Here is a 21339-nt window from a genome sequence, read left to right as displayed (position 1 = left end):
AATTTCAGAAGAAAGTGGTGGGGCAGATTATTCCTAGAGAAAACACACACCTCTCGTGCAAAGCGCTTTCCCACAGCAGCCTTCATGGCACTGTCTGCACCATCCTGCACCAACCATGGCTCAGCCTCATGGAGAAAGGTCTGACGCCTGGCTCATCCCAATGGCTTATCAAACTTGGAGGTGGGAAAATGGATATTGTAAGTGACTCTGGAATCCCACCTTAAAGGTGAAGGGCAAAGGAACCGCAATGGACAAATGATCTAAGAATCCAAGCTGCTGGCAGAGCCTGAATGGATTTGTCTGCTCCTTTCTGATGGAGCTGGATACAAAGTCCCATCAGGGCGTATTGAGGAGGGCGCTGAGTCTCCTGGTTAGAGGAGGGAACTAGGAGTTGGAAAACTTTGTTGTGAATTCCCCGTTTTGTCACTGAGTGGCCTTGGGTGGTCATTTCACTGCTCTGGGCCTCAGTTTTCTCACCTATAAACAGTGCTTTACCCACCGTTATTAAGCAGTGGAGATCTTGGATGACCTGTTGGTGTTGTGAAAGCAACCCTTCTTCTCTTACCTGCCAAGCAAGCCTGGCTTTCAAGATTTCGTGCTTGCTGTGATGACACACCAGTATTCCTGGCCACTGTTTCTCACCCATAGATCTAAGTTTCCCTAACACCATTTTACAGGTGAGGAAACTGAGGCATGGGGCCTCATCTACAGTGAGTCAGTGGCGGACCAAGGAATAGAACCTGTGATCTCTTGGACACCAGGCTATCTTCATTTAGCTGTTAGCAGTATCTGTTGCAAGAGAAACACTGAACCCTGATCCTGAGTCTCAAGAAGTTTAACAGTGAAGGAGGGGTGGATCTGTGGCTCTTTGTGGCTTCAAATGTAAACGCCCCGATCATTTTTCAGCCCGGTTAGCAATCTCATTTCTTAGGAACACCTATTTCCAAGCTGTGACGTTCACCTTTTCAAGTTTTGCCCGTAATTCTTGGAGCAGCGTCTCACACAGGAGGCTCAGTTGGCTATGTCTACCCTGCAGCTGGGAGTGACAAGACCTGGGTAGACAAGACTCACACCAGCGGGGCTCAAGCCCACCTGACTCTGTAGGCTTGAGAACTGCAAGACCCACACTGCTATTTTTAGCATGCTAGCTCCAGACGTGTTAGCACGGTCTGCCTACCCAGGTTGGGAAACTTGCTTCCAGCTGCAGTGGGGACTAGTGAAGAGCTCCCCAGCTTTGATTAATGGCTCTTTCCTTTCCATGCAAAGATCAGAGGCGAAAGCTTCTGCTGGTTGCAGGAGAAAACCTTGCTGCACTTGAGGAGGACATTTGTAGGGGAGGAGAAACATTTGCTTCCTTGCAAGGTATTCTGGATCCATGGTCAGCTGATTCTCTGAACACAAAAAGCAAAGTGACAAGAACAATCAAGGGCTCTTCTTGTAGCATCTGTTGCCAGAGAAGACCCTGACTGCATTTTTCCACCTCTACTTGCTCCATGATTTTGTGATGCGAGGGGAGGAGGAACTCCCCAGTGGGAAACAAAAGGGAGAGGATGAGGGACAGGGGCTCCAATGTCCATTCACTTGAATGACAGACATTCGAAATGGAATAGCCCAGTCAGGTTGTTTGGCCCTTCAGTTTCTTTAAACATAAGTAAACACCTTGAGAAATCTCTTTCCCATGTTCTCCAGCACAGGTGCAGGTAGGACGATGACTGGGTTAAAAAGGAGATTGCATGGATGAACATTGCTCTCAGTTACACCCGCAGACGTTTGGAGCAACTCCATCAAAGTGCATTTACCTTGAAGTCTTGCATTTCCTCCAGATTTAAGCTGGTGTAAAGGAGGGCAGAATCCAGCCCATAATACAGAGTGTCCCCTTTCAAAATGATCCCCCACCCTCCATTCCTTCAAAAATGAGCACTGCCACTTTAAGAGAGTCAGGTTTATTTTCCCCCTTCAGTATCTCCCCAGCCCCCACGCCAATGCAGCTGAAACCTGATCTAATCCCTTTGCACATGGGTAATTTATTGGTCTATTGGGTTTTTTCTTGATGGCAAATTGCATTGTCTTTCTTCCTGGGTTGAGACTTGGGAGCAGTTTGCTGCATTCCTGCAGGGACTTTCTCAGGACAGATCTTTCACACCCCCTCTGAGCTCAATCAAATCAGTTTTATTGGGCCTCTTTGTTATGCAAACAAGGCAATAATAATCAGGCTATTATTCTGCAAGATTGTGCTTGATTAACAGTTCAAAGGAGGTCCCTGGAAGAAACTAATGCTGCCATGATGCACAAATCCTTTCACACAGCCTGGGTCAGATGGCCACTGGGCTCTTCTTCACTGCATGGTTCCTCCCCCTCCTCCTGCTGAAACAGGGGGATTCTATTCAAGGGATGCCATCAATCAGTCAAGCTGGTGGGATGGAGGTTTTTGTTTTCTCTGTCAACTTTCTCCATACACCACAGAACAGGCAGTTATGGGTTTATTTCTATCAGCAGCATGACAGACCTCAGGTATACATGCACACGGAGTCATTACACATAATATACCCAGTGCACATTATGCACACACTGCCTTCGCTGTACACACGCACGTGACACAAAGTAGATGCACAAACAGGCATTCACACAAAGTGCAGATGCTGACTGCTTGGGTACACAAACACAACATGAGACTATATTCTAGTAGGTGTTAATATGCAGTGTTATATATGTTTCCATATCCTCCAGTCCCAAACTTTTCCTCCGGCTCATGCACATACACACATACACACACAGGCTATTCCTTGCCCCTTCGATGCATCCTATGGCCCCCACCAAAAGACAACAACCACTGCATTTCTCATTCAGTTTCTTCTTCCAGAAGGAGAACCAGGGAAAAGCCACTGGTAGGTGTTTGGTATGGAACGATGTGCTGGGATGAGGGTTTCTTGCAGGGACTTGTAACTAAGGTTATGTGTAGGCACTACAGTGGCAGCTCTGGGCTATGCCACTGTAGCGAGATACTTCCAACCTCAATCTAGCCGCAGCTACTGCCAGGGTTAGGTCAGCTTAACTATGATGCTCATGGGTGGCTAGCTTTTAACTGTAGACCAGGGCTCATCAGTTTGTCTTTGCTTTCCCTGAAGTCTCGGTGGAATTGACCTTGCTCTGTGACTTTTCAAATAGTAGTTTATATGTTGTTCCTCCCCCTCCGTCCACCCCCTCCCCTGTGTCTCTCTCTGTGTATAGGAAGAATGAACTGGGAATATGAAAACATACAGGTCACATTTTTCAAACCCAAAGTTAGGTTCCTTAATTGCTAGCTAGGCACTGTACCTCAGTGACCTGATTTTCACATGTGCTGAGCACCCAAAATCCCAGGCATACAGCATCTTTGAAATCTAGGTCCTCAGATCTGAGGAGTTTGGCCATAGGTAATAGAGTATTTTGATACGTACGCCAATAAAAATTCATACTGAATATGAGTCTTACATACAGACATATTTACACACTAGCATATATTCAATTAGTTTATGGGTAAATGCTTTAAAAGCACCTCGGTGACTTAGGAGCCTATGTCCCATTTTCAAAAGTAGCCGAAGTCAAGAGGAATTGAAAGTTCTCAGTGATGAGAAGAAATGTGATATAATTGGCATTACTGAAATCTGGTGGGAAGATTCACATGATTGGAATGTTAAAATCACCTGTCTCTAATGTGTGGAAAGCAAAGTTGTGTTGTTATGAGAGGACTTGGGAGTCATGCTGGAGGCCTCATGCAGCCTGTAGTAAATTATCATTTGAGTTTCTAAAAATTGTAGATGATGATTTTCTGATACCAAAGGTATTGCACCCAACTCTATTTTGGATCTCATTATGATGGATAAAGGTGCATTTTTAAAGCATATTAGGAACAAAAGAAATCTATGCAATAGTATAGTGCTAGGCTCATTACTAGATGGAGGTGGTAAAATTGTTATTAATGATACAGGAAAGTGTTCAGTAACTATTTCTGTTCTGTATTTGGAAAGAAGCAGGGGGATGTACTCCTATCACATGAAGAGGATGAAGTACTTTTTAGTCCATCCAGTTTAACATCCAGGATGTTAAACAACATCTACTAGTGATAAACATTTTTAAATTGGCAGGCCTGGATAATTTGTACCCATGAGTCTTAAAAGAATTGGCTAAGGAGATGTCTGGCCCACTGATGTTAATTTTTAATACATTGTAGAATACCAGGGAAATTCCAAAAAACTGGAAGAGTGTTAATGTTGTGCCAATATTCAAAAAGGGCAAGCAAGATGGCCCAGACAACTATAGGCCGCTTAGCCTGACATCAGTCCCAGGCAAAATAATGGGAAAGCTTATATGGAATTCAGCTGATAAAGAATTAAAGAATAGGAATAGAATTAACACCAGTCAACATGGTTTTATAAAAAAAAGTTAGGTCTTGTCAAACAACCGGATTTTATTGTTTGATGAGATTACAAATTTGACTGATAAAGAAAATTGCATAGCTGTAGTAGACTTAGATTTTTGTAAGGTGTTTGACTTAGTACCGCATGATATTATTAAAAGATTAGCATTATACAATATCAATAAAGCACATGCTAAATGGACTGAAAACAGGCTAACAGACAGCTCATACAAATTAGTTATCAATGGGGATTTGTCATCAATTGAGAATGTTTCTGGTGGGTTTCTGCAGGGATTGTTATCAGACCAGACATTATTCAACGTCTTCTCAGTGATCTGGAACTAAATATAAAATCACTTCTGATAAAATTCGTGAATGACACAAAGTGGTAAATAATGAGCATAGGGCAGTCATGCAGAGCGATCTGGATCTCTTGGTAAGCTGAGCCTAGTCAAACAAAATGTTTTAATACAGCCAAATGCAAAGTTAGTTATACCTCTAGGGACAGAATGGGAGACTCTGTCTTGGAAAGGAGTCAGAAAGATTTGGGATCATATGACCAGCAACTGAACATGAGGTCCCAGGGTGATGTTGTGGCGAAAAGGGCTAGTGTGATCCTTGGATCTATACACAAGGATCCAGTGAGTAAATATAAAGGGATAACAAATTTTTTGGTTTGCTAGCAATTCTGAAAAAAAAATTAAATCATTTTGAGTGGAACCAAAAATAACATTTTTGACATTTTTGGCAAGTCAGAAAAAAATTATTTCAGGTCAAACAAAATGTTTCATCTAAACCAGAGCAAAACATTTTGCTTTGATTTTAAGCATTTTGAATTCTTTTCAAATTAAAAGTCATTTCAAATTAAAAAAATTTGAAAGTTTCATTTAGAAAATGTCAAAATGAAATTATTCCAAATTTTTCTTTTTCTACCAAAATAATGCAGCAAAATCACCATGAATTCACAAAATGTTTTGGTGTCACCAAATCTGCCTTCGCGCCCCCCCCCCCCCCCCAAAAAAAAAAAAGTTTTGGTCAAAAATTTACCCCAGTAATGAGTAAAAGTAGGGAAGCCCTTTTACCTCTGTACACAGCATTGGCAAGACCAAGACTAAAATGCTGCATCCACTGCTGGTGTCCATATTTTAAAAAGGATGTTGAAAAATTGGAGAGGGGCAGAAAAGACAAACAAAGATGATCTGAGGGCTGGAGAAAATGCCTTATTGGGAGAGACTTAAAAGAGCTCAATCTATCTAGCTTATCAAAAAGGAGATTAAGAGTTGACTTAAGTACGGTATAGATATAAGTACGTTCCTGGGGAGAAAATAGCAGGTACTAAAAGGACTCTGTAATCTAGCAGAGAAAGGCCTAACAAGAACCAAGGGCCGGGAGCTGAAGCCTGACAAATTCCAATTGGAAATAAGGTGCAGATTTTTAACGGGGGGGTGATTAACCAGTGGAACAAACAGCCAGTGGAAGTGCTGCATTCCTTCTGAAATAGATGCTTGAACCAGACATAAATTACTGGATTTAATACAGGGGTAACTGGGTTAAATTCTATGGCCTGTGATACGCAGGAGGCCAGATTTGATGATCTAATGATCCCTGCCAGCCTTAAGGTCAGTAGATTTTGACTGGCTACTTGAACTCTTGCACATCCATTAGCCTCCATTTTAAACTCCCACATTCAGGGGCCTGTTTTTTCGGCACCCTACAGAGTTCCAGTTGAGGAGGGCTAGCCCAGATTCCCTGGGGAATCCATGACTGTCACCCCTGATATAGATAGATGGTCTCACTTTGCTCAATAGTGACCCATCAGTTTTCCAAAGGCCACGGGCTCCCAGATCTTTACATAGCATGGACCATATCTTGAGACAGAGAAAGAGTCTCCAGGACCCACCTCCCCCGTCGTTCATGATCACAGTGCCAGGGAGCAGGCCCGCGGGCATGGGATGTGGGGGCATGTGGGTGGGCAGGCTGCGAAATGACACCTAGGTCCAAGCCCCCTGGGTGAGGCCTGTGCCCAGAATCCCTGTGCTCAGGCGACTTGCTACGTGCGTCGCTGAACGATAGCAGCAGAGGGGCCTGTTTTCATGCTAAGTCATCTGCGGTTGAAAAACAGATCCATTGTGAGGAGATGGAAAATAGATTATATGAAATTGAATAAACATAGTTTCTTGGCTTCTGTTCAAATGAGTTTTTGCTTTTATACCAAAGCTTCTGCAATAGGAGACGTGAGGAGAAGCATATGGGGGGGGGGGGGGGAAGCGGGAAGGGTCGCTGTCTTTTTCCTGCATAGTTCTGCTTGCTGGGTTCCTCACTCCTCGGGGCTGTAGGATTCCTCGGTCCTGACACGTGTCTTGCTGGGGGGTGGGGTGAGTCACGCAGGTGTTTATGTGAGCTCCAGGTGTCAGACAATCACACTATTGAACAGATTGGATAGGGAGGCGCAGACCGAGGGGTGGAGGGGAGAGAGAGGCTTTGCTAACAGATTAAAAGAACAAGGCCAAACAGCCTACTTGAGACCCACGGTTATTCAGTGCCCTGTGAAATGGAATTGACCCCACCGTCTTTATCTGCTGGCAGAAGAGAGATTAAGAAGGAAGGGCCACCTCCCTGGCTTGCTCCAGGTGCAAACCCAGAACGAGATGGGCTGCCTTTTCCATAATGGAGGTGCCGTCCCAGTCGGTGTATCGCCTGTAAATGGGAGAACTGCATGTGAAAGTGTTTCTGCTGCGTTCGTACTTACATGCAGACACAGACACACACAGTGCAGTCCTGCTCCTTAGCCACCTGGCTTTGGAAATCTGGCCTTATATGGGGCCCTGCACGAAACAGCAAATCGGAACATTTTGCCAAAACCCAAATGATAAGATCTTTAAGAAAAATGCTCCCCCTACAGGTCAAGGGAAGAAATGCAACAGGCTTTTCGTTTTCTGTTTCTTTTCTTTTTTTCTCAGAGTACCTTATAAAGTAATGAGTTAGACGCCAGCCATGTGCAGCCCTCCTGTGCTCAGCGATAACGTGCCTATGGCCATAGCTATGAGAGCCTGCAGTGCTGAGAGAGCAGCCCTGAGGCTATTGCTCTGAGTGCCACTGGATCCTTAACTCCCTCCCGGCGAGCTTGTCTCAAAAGGAGGACGGGACCTGTGACACAGCCGGAAAACCCTGGTTACTGCATTGCCAGCTTTGGGTCGTAGCCCAAATGCCAGTAAAGAACTTGGCTTGTACCTCCTGTTCCAAGCTAAAGATGCACCAGAGAGACCAGCACAAAGTATCTATTCCTGATAATAGCTGGGCTCCTACAAATGAGCATCTAAGCGCTACTGTTACTGACAGCTGAGAGTCTTATTGAGTCGTCTGTTGCAAGTCCTGTTGCCTGATGCCATGGATTTATGGTTTAGCTGGTGACCATGGGGGTCTCTGGACATGGTTCTGTTTTTATCACCCAGTGCTCCTTTCAGCTACTTAGTTCTTCTGTCGTGAGGTTCTCAGTGGCATCACAAACCCTGAGCTTGGGTGGCTTGTCACCAAAGAAAGGGAGCTGCAATTTCCCTTCATGACAGCCTTCCACGCTGAACTTGTCGTTCCAACCCACACCTTGAATGTCTCACCTTGAAATGCTGCCTGTTTGCATTCCAGGTGACAGCAAAGTCTGGTTGAATCATCACAACGACAGATTGATACTCTGGCGGAGGTGTCCCGTCGCGTGCTAATCTGATGGTTTATAGCAGCGTCCCTGACTCCGTAGCGCTCTTCACTTCTGATTCGCTCTCTGTCTCTAATGCACCATGCCCTCACATGTGTCCTGTTGGACAGTATTATATCAGCCATGTTTAATCCCCGACAATTTTAACATGTGGCTTTTAGCCTTTGTAGAATATTCAAGGCCTAGAGTTAGAGGTCATAAATCCAGACCCCGGGGTAAGTACCACTGGGATAATGTGATCAAACAGTAAAATCTCATCTGGTTGAAACACACAGCAACAGGCTTTTTCTGCAACTCACATAGCGGCCTGTGATGAAAAACCCACGCTTATGTGACATGGATTCACTATGTTCCAGCAAAATGCAATCCACTGAAAAGGGGTGTTGATGAAATTACATGTTCAGTTTTAAGTGGATGCTGTTGAAATAAAAATAATCCTATGCAGTGGAACACCCATTTTACAAACTAACTGGGGATTAAGGAGTTCATGGAATGGAAAGTTCATAAAATTTAACACCTCCAAATTGCGATAGGTCCAGTTCATAGGTTGCTGTCTACTGCACTGCATTGTTTTCTTCTTGTTCTTCCAACTTCTTCAAAATGATTTCCAATGCATTGAAAGATCGCAATGTGAAGGGATGTCAACTTGCTCTTCATTGACATCATTTTCACTCTGATTACCCCCTCCTCCGCCCAGTCAGGAAAAATGGTTCATAAGCTTGGTGCTGATAAAATCGAGTGAGGTTCTGTTATGTTCCCTGTGTTATTACTAGCACCTAAGCTTCTTAAACCTGGATTTTTTAAACTCAGAAACTTTCCGTCATTTCCTTTTGCATTTCATTCCTCTTGGAAAGTGACATGAGATCGATGGCTTCCATGCCGGGTTTCTTTTCATTTGAAGTTCTGTTCCCCTTCTCTTTCTCCAGCACCTGTTGTGTTTCCAACACTGCAAGGGAATAGTTAAAACTTGAACATACTGTTTTCCGTATGAAGTGGTGCTGGGTTTTGTAGCTTTATTTGTGCATGTGTAACTGCCTTGTGAACTCCCCTCTAAACAAAGCCCAAGACAGGAATAAACATGTAGGGCTTTAAGACACCCCCAGAATGCATCTGGAAATTAATTTTGAGCCTGATCCTGCACAGTTTCCATGCCCTCCAAGCTCAAATGGGACTGATGAGGAGGAGGGAAAGGAAAACACCATGAATGTTTAAGCAAAGTGAGCAATGAGAGGTTCCAAATTGCCATTGGCAGCGCACTGTCTGTGCAATGTGCAATGCAGGCCAAGTGCCTTTGCACTGTCACTTTCATGTCCCTCTGCGGAAAATACGTCCCCCCAAAAGAACTGAATCTAAACTCCCATTGTACTTTGCCTTTCCCTGTCTTGCACCTAGGCTTTGGGAACCTGAGCGCAGCTCTGAGTGCTCAGCTGCAGAAGTCAGGGTTGGCAGTGGGCCGTCAGTATGCACAGCCCCTTTGGCTGCATTGACCTGGGAGCAGGCTGCTTTAGTGTCTTGCTGAAGCTTATCTGTTCTCTACACAACCAAGGCCAGCAGCTGATTAGGATTTTGCCTGTTTCCTTTCACACATTTCCCTTTGATACCCGTATCTCTGCAGCTTTAGAAAAGCACTGAGGCGGGGGCAGGTGGGCCAGAGGTCGGCGCGCACTGTTCCCAGCATTAGTGAAGCCGCTGGAACGTGCATTGTGTCAAGGTGCTAGGTACAGGAGATCAGGTGAGTGATAGCTGCTTGAGAAGGCTCTTTTGTACTTTGTTTGTTCCGCCTTTGCACTGTATTTCCTCCTCAGCTCTGTGCCTTTCGGACTCCCCAGACAGCTGCCGGGTTGGCTGGTTTGAGTGAGTTGCTGACCCTGGAGGAGCCAGGCATTTGCACTGCAAGAGGTTTTAGTGCAGTAGAGGAGACTCACAAGAGGGATCCAGCAATTGGGGACCATGCTAGAGCAGCACAACATAGTGGTGGGGAGGTATCGGGAGTGTGAACAAACGGCCGCAGAAGGCAAACCCGATGCCAGGAATCTTGGCCCCATGCCTTTACCTACTGGGCTAGGGGTGTGGCTTTATTCAGGGCTTGTCTGCACTTGAGGGGGTTGCACTGCTGTAGCTGCCCTAATGCAGAGAGCCCAATTTGACACAAGGGGGTGCTGTGCTGGTGTGAGTCACTGTTCATGCTAGTGTGGTGTGTCTGCACTAGGGTCTTGCACTAGTGCATTTACATCCGTGAAAAATCCCCAGTCTTCGGAACCATACCTGTCAGTCAGAAAATAGGCGTGCTAGGATCTGCTGAACTGACTGAGTTCCCTTCCTGAGAGCAGGGTGGAGTGTAAAACCAGGGCTTCCCCACTTACGGCTGCTGAGAACCTGGTTTTACCCCACTGTCCACAGACAGGCCCAGGGCTGTGTGCCAAGCCTCACAGCCAATGCCCCTGTATACAAATCAGCTGTATGGGGAGACCAGTTATTCATCTAGCTAGCCCACTGCACACAAACACCTGTTTCGGGCATGCAGTTGTGCTAAATGCGAATGCAAATCAATGGCACCACTGTAACACCATTTTGGATGCGCAATTGCTCATGCATATTTTTGAATGTCAAGCCCTAAAAGCCTCCTGACTTTAAAAGCCCAATGGTATTTCCCCCCCAGAATCAATGATGTTAAGCTATTCTCAGCATCCCAGCCAACATGGAGAGTCTTCAGATATGTTAAGGGCTGTTATAAAGAGATTGTGCTCAGTTGTTCTCCATGCCCACTGAAGGTAGGACCACAAGTAATGGGCTTAATCTACAGCAAGGGAGATTTAGGTTAGATATTGGAAAACCTTTCTAATTCTAAGGGTGGCTGAGCTCTGGAATAGGCCTCCAAGGGAGGTTCTGGAATCCCTGTCTTGGGAGGTTTTTAAGAACAAATTGGACAAACACCGGCCAGGGATGGTCAAGGTTTACCTGGTCCTGCCTCAGAACCCGGGGCTGGACTTGATGACCTCTGAATGTCCCTTCCAGCCCTACATTTCCAGCAGTGGTGGCATTTTGGTGGTGTGCTGTATTTGATCCGTGTATTGGGCATCTTGACAGCGCCTGTGTTTTTTGTCCCTCAGCGACCTCTCAGTGCAAGATCCTGAAGTGTAACTCTGAGTTCTGGGCGGCCACATCTGGCTCTCACCACCTGGGCACGGAGGAGGCACCAGAGTTCTGCACGGCTCTCCGCACCTACGCCCACTGCACCCGCCGCACGGCTCGTACCTGCAGAGGGGACCTGGCCTACCACTCTGCCGTTCATGGCATAGATGACCTCATGGTCCAACACAACTGCTCCAAAGATGGCCCCACCTCGCAGCCCCGCCTCCGAACACTGCCCCCCGGGGACAGCCAGGAGCGCTCCGACAGCCCCGAGATCTGCCACTATGAGAAGAGCTTTCACAAGCACTCAGCCCCCCCAAACTACACCCACTGCGGGCTCTTTGGGGACCCCCACCTCAGGACTTTCACAGACAGCTTCCAGACCTGCAAAGTGCAGGGGGCTTGGCCACTCATAGACAATAATTACCTGAATGTCCAGGTCACCAACACGCCAGTGCTACCTGGGTCCTCAGCGACTGCAACGACCAAGGTAAAGGCATGGGGCGGCTTGGCTGCCCCGTGGGGGATGGTGACGTTCTGACACTGTTCCCTTGGGGTCACCCTTTTAATCACTTTCTCTCCCACTGCCACCCACAAAAGGGTCCCAAAAAGCTGGTGAGTCTCATCCACTAGTGCCAGGTTATTCAGCGGATTGAGACAGAGTCCGAGCCCAGCACAAGTGCAGAGTCCGGGCCAGAAAATCAAGCCCCTCTCCCTGGTTCCCCACTCCCCACCTCCCTTAGATGGACTCTGGTTTCTCACCACCGCATCTGGCCCCCCTCAGATTGCTGAGCATCATCAGAGGAGATGTATCATCCCTGGCGTAGGTCTGGGTTGCGAAGAAAGGGACAGATCATGAAGTGGGCAGGCCCAGGGATCTAAGGCTGGCAGCAGCCCCTGAAGGGCAAACCACAAACACACACGTCTCTCCCTTTTGCCCTTCCCCATGGCATTGCAGCTGCGGTTGTGTTCCAGACACTCCTCCCCCCCCCCGCCAGATTCCTTTGCAGGGCACTGCGACACTCCCATTCAGGGATGGGAACAGGAGGCGGATGACAAGGTGCCAGAGATGGCTGGCAACAAGTAAAACTCGCTGAACCCGCCCTCCTGTTTATTTTGTGGCCTGTGCAAAGTGGCAGAGATGGCAGCTGAAGGAGCCTGCAGAGCAGGGTGAAAACTCACCTTCTTGCCAAGGCCCCCACTGCGAGAGAGAGAGATCCAGTGCTCTTTATGCACATTGCCTGTCCTGTCTAGTTGTCCCAGGTCCTGCACTCAGCTGCAGGGGGGTGGGCAGATAACGAGCAGTTTGTTGGTTGCAGAAGAACGATGCTGCTATTTGTGTCTCTCTGCAGAGACCCCCACCGGGTGGGGAGGAATTCAGCCCCGTAGGTTAGTGGCTTCCTCGGCTGTGTCCTTTTAATTTTGAAGCAAATGGCGTGCCAGGCTGACAGCGCTGAGGCTAGAAGCCCTCTCTTCATTTCCAGAGCAGGCTGAGCAGGGGGAGATCTCTCCGTATTGCCTCAAAGCCGGATGGGCAGGCGCCGTCTGGAGAGGAGAGCGAGTCGCTCAGTATCCAAGGCCAGGTTTCAACTTGGCCTCTCTGGTGCCTCTGCCATCGAGGGGGCGAGTGAGTGCCAGCTGTGATGGGAACAAGACACACACACACAATGCGTTTCATGTGTGCCACCACACAGCCGTAGGGTGGTCACCTCTGTTGCTCTCTGCTGACCAGCATTTGATTTGAAGCAGTCACCATAAGGTGAAAGGCTCCCTGCCCAGTCCACCTGAACCATCTGGCCCCAGCTCGACTCCAAACCCTCTCATCCATCCACCCCCTCACAACCAGCCACGGTTTTAATGCCAGAGGAGAAGAAAACCTGGTGGAAGTGGGGGAGCCTCAGGGATCATGTTCCCTTGTCACCATCTCCATACCGCTCTGGCTGTCTGTGTGTGGTGGTGTCCCCAGTGGCTAGTCCCCCGGGGAGGATAAGTCACCTGACGTGCTGTAGGACCGATGACGAGTAAGAGAGAGTGTTGGCTGACATGGGAAAGCCTGTGGTTTGGAGCTGAAGAGCTGGGTTTCTAGTGCTGGCTTCCCAGCTGCTTTAGCTAGTAATTGTGTCTGTGGTCAGGACGAGGCATTTTGTGGGGCGCAGTCTGTTCTCACTGTGCTGTGGCAGCCAAGATAAATGTTCTCCAGGGATGGGTGCAGCACAGAGTAAATCCAGTGGCAAATGCCCAGTTGTAGCACAATGGAACTCAAAGTGACACGGCTTAAGTGTTAAATCTGGCTTCTGCTTGAGGACGGCTCTGGAGCTGAGGGACACTGTGGCTGAATTCCTCTTTGCTGCATGAGTGCTAAAGCTGGAAGGGAACACATTTCAGTTACCCTGATCCAGAGGAAGGTAGGGTGGCTGGTGAGAAGGGATCTGCTTGCTTAGCAGGCCTTGGGGGAGCACCGATCCATGTCTGACCCTTTTCACAGTACTCCTGGGGTGACTGAGGAGAGGGTTTGCCACCATCCCTGTTTAAAGGGGGAAGCATCACAGTTTCAATGAGGGCTGGCCTGCAGCTTGCAGGGCCCTTAGGTTCTGGAACTTATTTGGGGCACTGCACTATGTTGCGTCAAGACCGTGGTGCTGAGAAGTGATGAGTCATTGCTCAGGGTGGCAACTCAGCAAGTTTACCCAGCAGGAAGAGCTGTTGGAACAGGCAGCCCTCGCTCCGCAGGTTGGCTCCAAGGCAGATGGTGTCTGTGTGCAACCAGGCTTTCGCTCTGGTGCTGTTCACTGGAGCAGGGTGTTCTCAGCGAGAGGATACAACCTCCAGTAACCTGGTGCATACCTGCCAACACCTGAAAGTTTTAATAGAGATATCTGGCGAGGAAAACAGGGACACACCTTTTAACTCCACTTAAACCCTTCAGACTAAGAGAGTATTCTGCAGGGGCAAAGAAATGGGCCCTATGCTGCTGCCAAAAGAGGGCCTGGGGTGGCTGGTATTTTGTGGATAGCCTCGGCTGTGCTAGGAAGTATTACCTAGAATTCCCTGCTGTTCCCACCACCAGTTCAGCTCCATCAGTGGTACCCACTTTGGCTCCAGGAAGCTGCGGGGATTTTAAGCCCTGTGTTGTGCAAACCTGTGCTGAGCAGGGGTGGAGGCTGATCTGTGCTACAGCTCCCCCGTTGCTGTACTAAGTGGGACTGAACTGGTGGGAGCAGCAATGGGAAATCTGGGGCAGAATGGCTGGTGCAGATCCCCCCAAGGGGGAGAGCCAAGGGGAATGCCGGGGCCCCACTGGGAGCCATTTGAAATTGGCTTTTGTTCCAGAAGCAATGTAAATAAATAGCAGGATGGATCCAAATGTCCCAGGAGTCAGATCCAGGAGCCTGGTTGTCAGCTGTGTATTTTAGATCCAGATTGGAACTTCACTGAGGTTTTGAGAGCACTTTGGTTCAGACACATCCCTAATAAATAGACTCCGTATAAGCTCTAAACTCCCTGTAAGCTCTCCCATGAGGTATTAAAACCTGCTGTAGCCTGACAGGGAAATCCCAGCTAGAGAGAGGGGGTCAGCCTGAGCACAGAACTGGGAGCCAGGAACACCTGGGAGCCTAACCGCCATCTTGCTGCATGGTATTGAGCAAGTCCCTTTTCCTCTCTGTGGTCGTACCACATGGGGCTGGATACCCCTCTGGCTCACAGGCTTGTCAAAGGGGCCTGCAGTGAATTGAAGAAGGGAAGCATGCGCTAAGTGTAAAGAACAATTAATAGGTCAGTGGCTTGGGGACATGATGCATATTAGTTGGGGCTAACCAATGGACTCTTTTCTCCCTCCCCCTCTGCTCCCAGGTCTCAGGGTCACAGCTCAGCTCCAACAAGTAACTTCTGTGGGATTTGGCAGCATGACCTTTGGGTTCTAGTCCTGTCTCTGGTTCCTTCCTGTGTGTAGCTGATATGCCCCTTGATGCCTGTAGGCTGAAGCCTGGTGGCCTTATGCATTAGAGGGGGAAATCTCGTAGTGGGAACTCTGTGCTTGTGGAATTTAAAATGCCCCAAAAGACTGATTCTCCGTGTTCCAAACCGCTTCTGGAGGCACGTGGTGGTGGTTGATGAATGAACCAGTCAGGCCTAAACCCCCTTGTACTCATTAATGAGATGTACTGGTGACCAAGCTCAATGGGTTATCAGCATTGGTTAATGCCCCTTTCTCTCCCCCCATCCCCTCACAGCTCACCATCATCTTCAAGAGCTTCCAGGAGTGTGTGGACCAGAAAGTGTACCAGGCGGAGATGGACGAGCTCCCAGCTGCCTTCGCTGACGGCTCCAAGAACGGCGGTGACAAGCATGGCGCCAACAGCCTGAAGATCACCGAGAAGGTGTCTGGCCAGCACATCGAGATCCAAGCCAAGTACATCGGTACCACCATTGTGGTGAGGCAGGTGGGGCATTACCTCACCTTCGCCGTGCGCATGCCCGAGGAGGTAGTGAACGCCGTGGAGGACAGGGACAACCAGGGCCTTTACCTCTGCCTCCGGGGCTGCCCGCTTAACCAACAGATTGACTTCCAGACCTTCCGCTCTGCTCAGGGCACGGAAGGCCGGGCTCGCAGGAAAGGGCCCAGCCTCGTCTCCTCCCCCGAGTTCTTCACCTACGAAACGGCCATGGCCAAGTGCCGGGAGAAGCTCCCTGTGGAGGACCTGTACTTCCAGTCCTGCGTCTTCGACCTCCTGACCACGGGGGATGTCAACTTCACTCTGGCAGCTTATTACGCTTTCGAGGACGTGAAGATGCTTCATTCCAACAAGGACAAGCTGCACCTCTATGAAAGGACACGGGAGCTGAGCCCAGGAAACACAGCCCCCTCGGGGCATCCCCGGACCCTCCCTGCCCTCTGGGTGGCGCTGGTGTGTCTGAGTCAGTGCTGGTCAGTGTTCCTATAGATGTGACCTCGGTTGCGGGGGGAAGAGCTCAGCAGGAGGGGATGACGGTCTGTGCTGGATGAGGAGAGGCTGAACAGCAGGTCCGGCTGGGAGCTAAAGAATCAGCCCCTGTCCTCAGAGTTAGACTCCCTGGAACGCCATGGGCCTGCCCCAGAGAGCAACCAGACCTTATATAGCCCTTCCCCAGCTCACCCTCTCCTCTTCATGCAGGTGAGGAGGGTGGGATGCCCCCGCCTCCTTCTAGTGCTCCCTCGTGGTACTGCAAACGGTTGTGGTGACTGTGATGTTGGCATTTGTGAAAGTGACTTCATGTTAGGAGAGTTGGCAGCTGCTGCCTGGGAGGAGGGGAGAGCGCCCCAGCTGGTCAGGATGGCGTGCTGGCGAGATGGGCCCGTGCCTAGAGACCATCACGGGACACAGAGACAGGCTGGCCTCTGATTTTCACACCCGCTTTGCTCACGCAAATGACTCCACCTGCTAAAGGGCTCACACCCCCCCAACCCCACCCCACGACTGTGTATGCAAACAGCTGGTGGTACGCACCTAAGCGGGGCCCACTCACCCCTGGGGCTCAGCCGGCTGCCTGTGCAAATGCAGGTGCTAAACACCAGACAAAGGAGCTACAACGGTGCCCTCCGGGCGCTGGACTCACACCCACACGGAGAGAGGGTGCAGGGGCGGGCAGTTGGCTGGAATGGTATCTGTCCCTTATTAAAGACCCTGCTCTCCCAGCACCCAGTTCCCTGCAGGGGTCTGAGGCGCACAGTACATCTTTCGCTGATGGGCACCATTCCGGGGGGTGTGGGGGAGTCAGTCACTGATTATATTTGCTGTGCTTCACAGGGCATCTGGGAGCTAATAGGATCTGGGAAATCCCATCCTGGCACATTAACGCTCTGATTCACTTCATAGCCACGAGGTTTTGAATCCTTTGGGCCCTCCCTGCCCTGCCTCCTCGCCTCAGAGATGCAAAGGGAGAAACCTGGCCAGTATTCGAGTGGTTTCTGTCATTTGCCTTTGGCCTCCTCCCAGCATTTGAAGTGCTCCTTGTGATGTGGCCCTTTGATTCCATGAGCTCCCAGGGGGCTCAGGCAAAGCGAGGCGGGAGGTGCCAGTGATCTCCCAGATTTGTACTTCAGGGTGACCAGTCAGACCTCCTCAAGCCCCTCACTGACAGGCTGGAGTGTCGCCACTCTAGCCCTGTCCCTCTTTGTCACACAGGAGGGCAGCTGTGGGGTTGGGGCAAAGCTCTAAGAAAGGCAGTGCCCAGGGAGTGCGGGGGGGAGTTTTGCTTGTTTGCTGCTAAGCACCTGCTCCTCTCCGAGTGATCTCATTTCAGACCGGTTGCACCTTAGTTCTTCCTGGCTCGATTCTGAGGAGGGCACTGTTTGAAAATCCAGCCAGGGCAGGCCCTGAGAAATCCCAGGTGTCCAAAGGCTCTGTTCCCTGGCAGTAAACGATCAATAATCTCCTCTACTAGGATGGAGTGCCCCTTCCCCTTCTCTGTGTTCTTCTGGGATTTGCCTGATGGTTTGCTCAGCAAATGACAAGACCATCTGTACCTCAGCCTGGAGCTGGGACAGCTCTGGGGGAATGCTCCATCGTTCCCACAGCACGAATTTCCCAGAGGTCTCCCCAGAAGTGCAGGTAGATCACTGGGACAACCAGCGATCATGGATGGTCTCTTGACGGCGCCCAAAGAGGACTGGATGTGTGACGTGCCCTGCAGCGCATACAAACTAGCGCCACATGGCAGCCTCCTGTAAAATACTCGCAGGTGGGAGGGATAGCTCAGTGGTTTGAGCATTGGCCTGCTAAACCCAGGGTTGTGAGTTCAAGCCTTGAGGGGGCCATTTAGGGATCTGGGGCAAAAATTGGGGATTAGTCCTGCTTTGAGGTCCCTTCCAACCCTGATATTCTAAGCAACTATTCATTGTGTCCTGCCAGCTCTAGAACTCCCATTTGTAAAGCAGCAGAGAAATGCAACGTGTGTCATTGGATGTAATTTATATTGTCTCTAATCTATGGACCCCTGGCATGGATTTCGTGTGACTGTACAGATAAAGAGATGTCATTGGTTTTTAGGTGTTTAACAAAAAACAGAAAAGAAATAACAAAAAGATGTGTTTACTACTTCGCTCCTTGCTTTGTCCGCTGGTGGCCCGTGTTTCTGTTTAGGGCGATTTTAAAATAGGGATCTCACAATGTAGGGAGCTGGGGAGACCAACCACTGGAGGGTAAATCTACCAACTCGCTGGCCACAGAGCTCTTGGGGAGGGGGAGGCAGCTCGAAAAAGAAATAATTGAGACATTCTAAATTATCTGTATTTAAATTAGAGAAGCCTAGATGCCCCAGCTGAGATCAGGACCCCAAGGCACCTAGTGAGGGATAGTTGCTGCCCCAAGGAATTTACAATCTAGATAGCTAAGGAAGGAAGGGGAAACTGAGGCAGAATTAATGAAATTACTTGCCCAGGGTAACACAGCTGGGCAGTGTGAGAGCTAGGAATAGAGCCCAGGTCGCCTTTGTCCCAGTCCAGTCTGCTAGACCACATTGCCTCCCTTAAGGCTCCTATAGTGGCTGTGAACTGCCTGTTTCTGAGTTGGGTTTTATCCTGGCCATATGGCATGACCAATAGTCTATTTCTGCTGAGTTTAACAGCTTCCAACCTTCTTGGGTGAGCACAAGTCCTAGGAACTGTCCATTGCTGACCCCGTGCATACGTGTCAGTGGGGGAACTCCACTCCCTTAGTGTGTTTGGTAGCTAGCAGCCGGCAGGTTCTCTGGTTTCAGTGCGACTAGCCAAGGCCAGAGTTATTCAATCACTTTAGTTCCTTCACTACATAAAAACTGAATCTTTATTGCCCCTAGAAATTGGAGAGGTGACTATTTAAAGTCACATTATCAGCTTTATGGTGGGCAGTGACACACCTGGGTATGCCACAAATAATCCCAACTATATTGAGGGGTGGGTCATGGAGCTGCCATCACTACAGGAATAGTACTGCCCTGTGTAGGCAGCACATCGGAGAGTGACATTGCTGTTAGCCAATCAGTATAGTCCATAATGGCCATGTGACATCTGCTGTCAACGGTGCCACTTCCTGTCATGCCAGCATAAGAGAGGATGCTATGCCAGGGTCAGAGCTACTCTCTGGAGGAGGAAAGTCCTCCGTGATCTTGATTGTCTCTCCATAGCCCAGGCCCCCCCCAGTAGGTCAGTGCTCCAGTGGTGGTTGAATATATTATGGTGGTTGGGCTATCCCTCTTTTAGAAGCAAACAGTTAAGCACTTTATTTTGGTTGTGTTTGACCCAATTCTAGTTAAAGGTGAAGTGTGGCCAAGGAAGACCTGATGTGGTTGGAATAAAAACAAAAGATTTTGGTTTTGGGATGGGGGGAAGAATCTCCTGACTGCTCCTTGTGTTTTGGACCCATAATGGGTGTCTCTGCATGTACATACTGTAAATTATTTATTGATGAAAATGCAAGTAAAGGTGCTCTTTTTTTCTTTTCTTTTTTTTTTTTGGACAACAACCTAATGAGTGTTTTCCTTCTGCCTTGTGTTGTGTTTGATTCTAATCAGGAAGGAAAATGAGAAAGATGTGAGAAAGTGTGATAACACGCTAAGGACAGCCTGATGAGCTTCTATCTTCTTGTGGAATATTCTCACTCTATGGAAAATCAGAGCCCCTTTTTTCTCTTGGCATGACCCATCCTCAGCAACCTCCCCCATCTAGCTGGGATCGTCCTCCCATTTGGGCAACATGGGAAGTTTAGGATGACTGCAGCCTTCCAGGTTGAGAATCCACATACTAGGAGAGTGTGTAACATATTAGGAGAGAGTGGGTCTTGGTCTTCCTCTAGTGGCTGGTCTGCCTCAGAGGTTTAAAAGGTGTACGCTTTTAATGCTGAAGGGCCTAGGTTCAAACCCTGCTGTTGGCCCAACAGGGGGTTAGCTTTTGCCCGGGATGGAATCAGAACTGCACATTTTCATCATGCATAATTAACTTGTGGAACTCACTCCCACCAGATACCATTGGGGCCAAGGATACAGTAAGAATGAAGGAAAGAATTAGCCATTAATATGGATTATGAAAACATTCACAGTTATAGATAGGATGAAGAACATTTGATATGGGATATAAAGCTTTATGCTTTAGGGTATGAGCTATTCACTGACTGCTGGGATTGAGAAAGAAACTTTCCCTATGGGCATCTTATTCAGATTTCTTGAATCTACCATCAAAGCACACGAACCAAACTTTGTCAGGCCTCAGTTGAGATCCACCTAAACTCGAACTGAGAGCAACCATTTCAAACTCAATCAGGCAAGATCTGCACAGGGACCACAACACTAGGAAGTGCCACAATGTGCTTCCCCAGTAATACCCACCCGGGTTGTCATAAACCACTGAGTATTTTTTCCTTTATTTCATTTCCTCTGAGGCTAGATTAGTGCTCCTAAACCAGAATGCTGCTCCTATTAGGACTCAAATAGTAGCCCATGTTCCAGCTATTAAATGAAGGCAAATTAGCAGACTACCCCAGTCCCTAGGCTTTCACCCGCTAAAAGGAGCAGGCCAGTACTAGAGGAAGAAAGCCCCAGAGCCCTAAACTGGTATTTTTAGCTGCTATCTTTCCTGACCCAACAGACAAGGCCTGAAGGTGGCTGACTGTGGCTCCGGGGGAGATGAGCTCAAGGAAGGCCTGGTTTGCCCTTTGCTGAAAGGCCTTCATACAAACAGCATCACCCATGCCTGACACCACAGCTGGTCAAACCACTGACCCTCCCTCTCCTCTGCCTGATTGTTTTTCCCTACACACCATTTCTGAAAGGGAGCTGGGACAGACCTGACACGCCACCCCAAGAAATCCCCCTCCCCGGAACTAGCTAACTAGGATTATTGGAGGGGGAGTAGATCCTACTAATCACAGGAACTGCAGCCTGTTACTAATACCACCTGCCCTGCTATGAACTCAGTACATGGTTTACCCACAGGATTGGTCAGTGGTTTGCCAAGATTCCCCTTTGTCTACCTGCCCCTCATAGCCAATGCCTGAGCCTAGCTCCTGAAACTGCCAGGAAGGCCCTGAGATGCAAGCCAAATGAAGGCCACTTCAGAGCCCTGCAGCACCCTCTTCTACTCATCCTTTCC

General features: G+C 48.8%; 1 protein-coding gene across 1 annotated transcript in view; it reads left to right on the top strand.

Moving 5' to 3' along the window:
• Positions 1 to 19690, top strand: part of RGMA (repulsive guidance molecule BMP co-receptor a) — a 35225-nt gene extending 15535 nt beyond the window's left edge. The window contains exons 3-4 of the mRNA XM_073304232.1: positions 11216 to 11727; positions 15470 to 19690. Coding sequence (XP_073160333.1) covers positions 11216 to 11727; positions 15470 to 16180 — 1223 coding nt within the window. The 3' untranslated portion in view covers positions 16181 to 19690. The remainder of the gene's footprint in view (positions 1 to 11215; positions 11728 to 15469) is intronic.
• Positions 19691 to 21339: the final 1649 nt, after the last annotated feature.

The sequence above is a fragment of the Lepidochelys kempii genome, chromosome 10 (genome assembly GCF_965140265.1).
Source record: "Lepidochelys kempii isolate rLepKem1 chromosome 10, rLepKem1.hap2, whole genome shotgun sequence".
NCBI classification, from domain to species: Eukaryota; Metazoa; Chordata; order Testudines; family Cheloniidae; genus Lepidochelys; species Lepidochelys kempii.
This window is presented reverse-complemented; position numbering and strand designations above follow the sequence as displayed.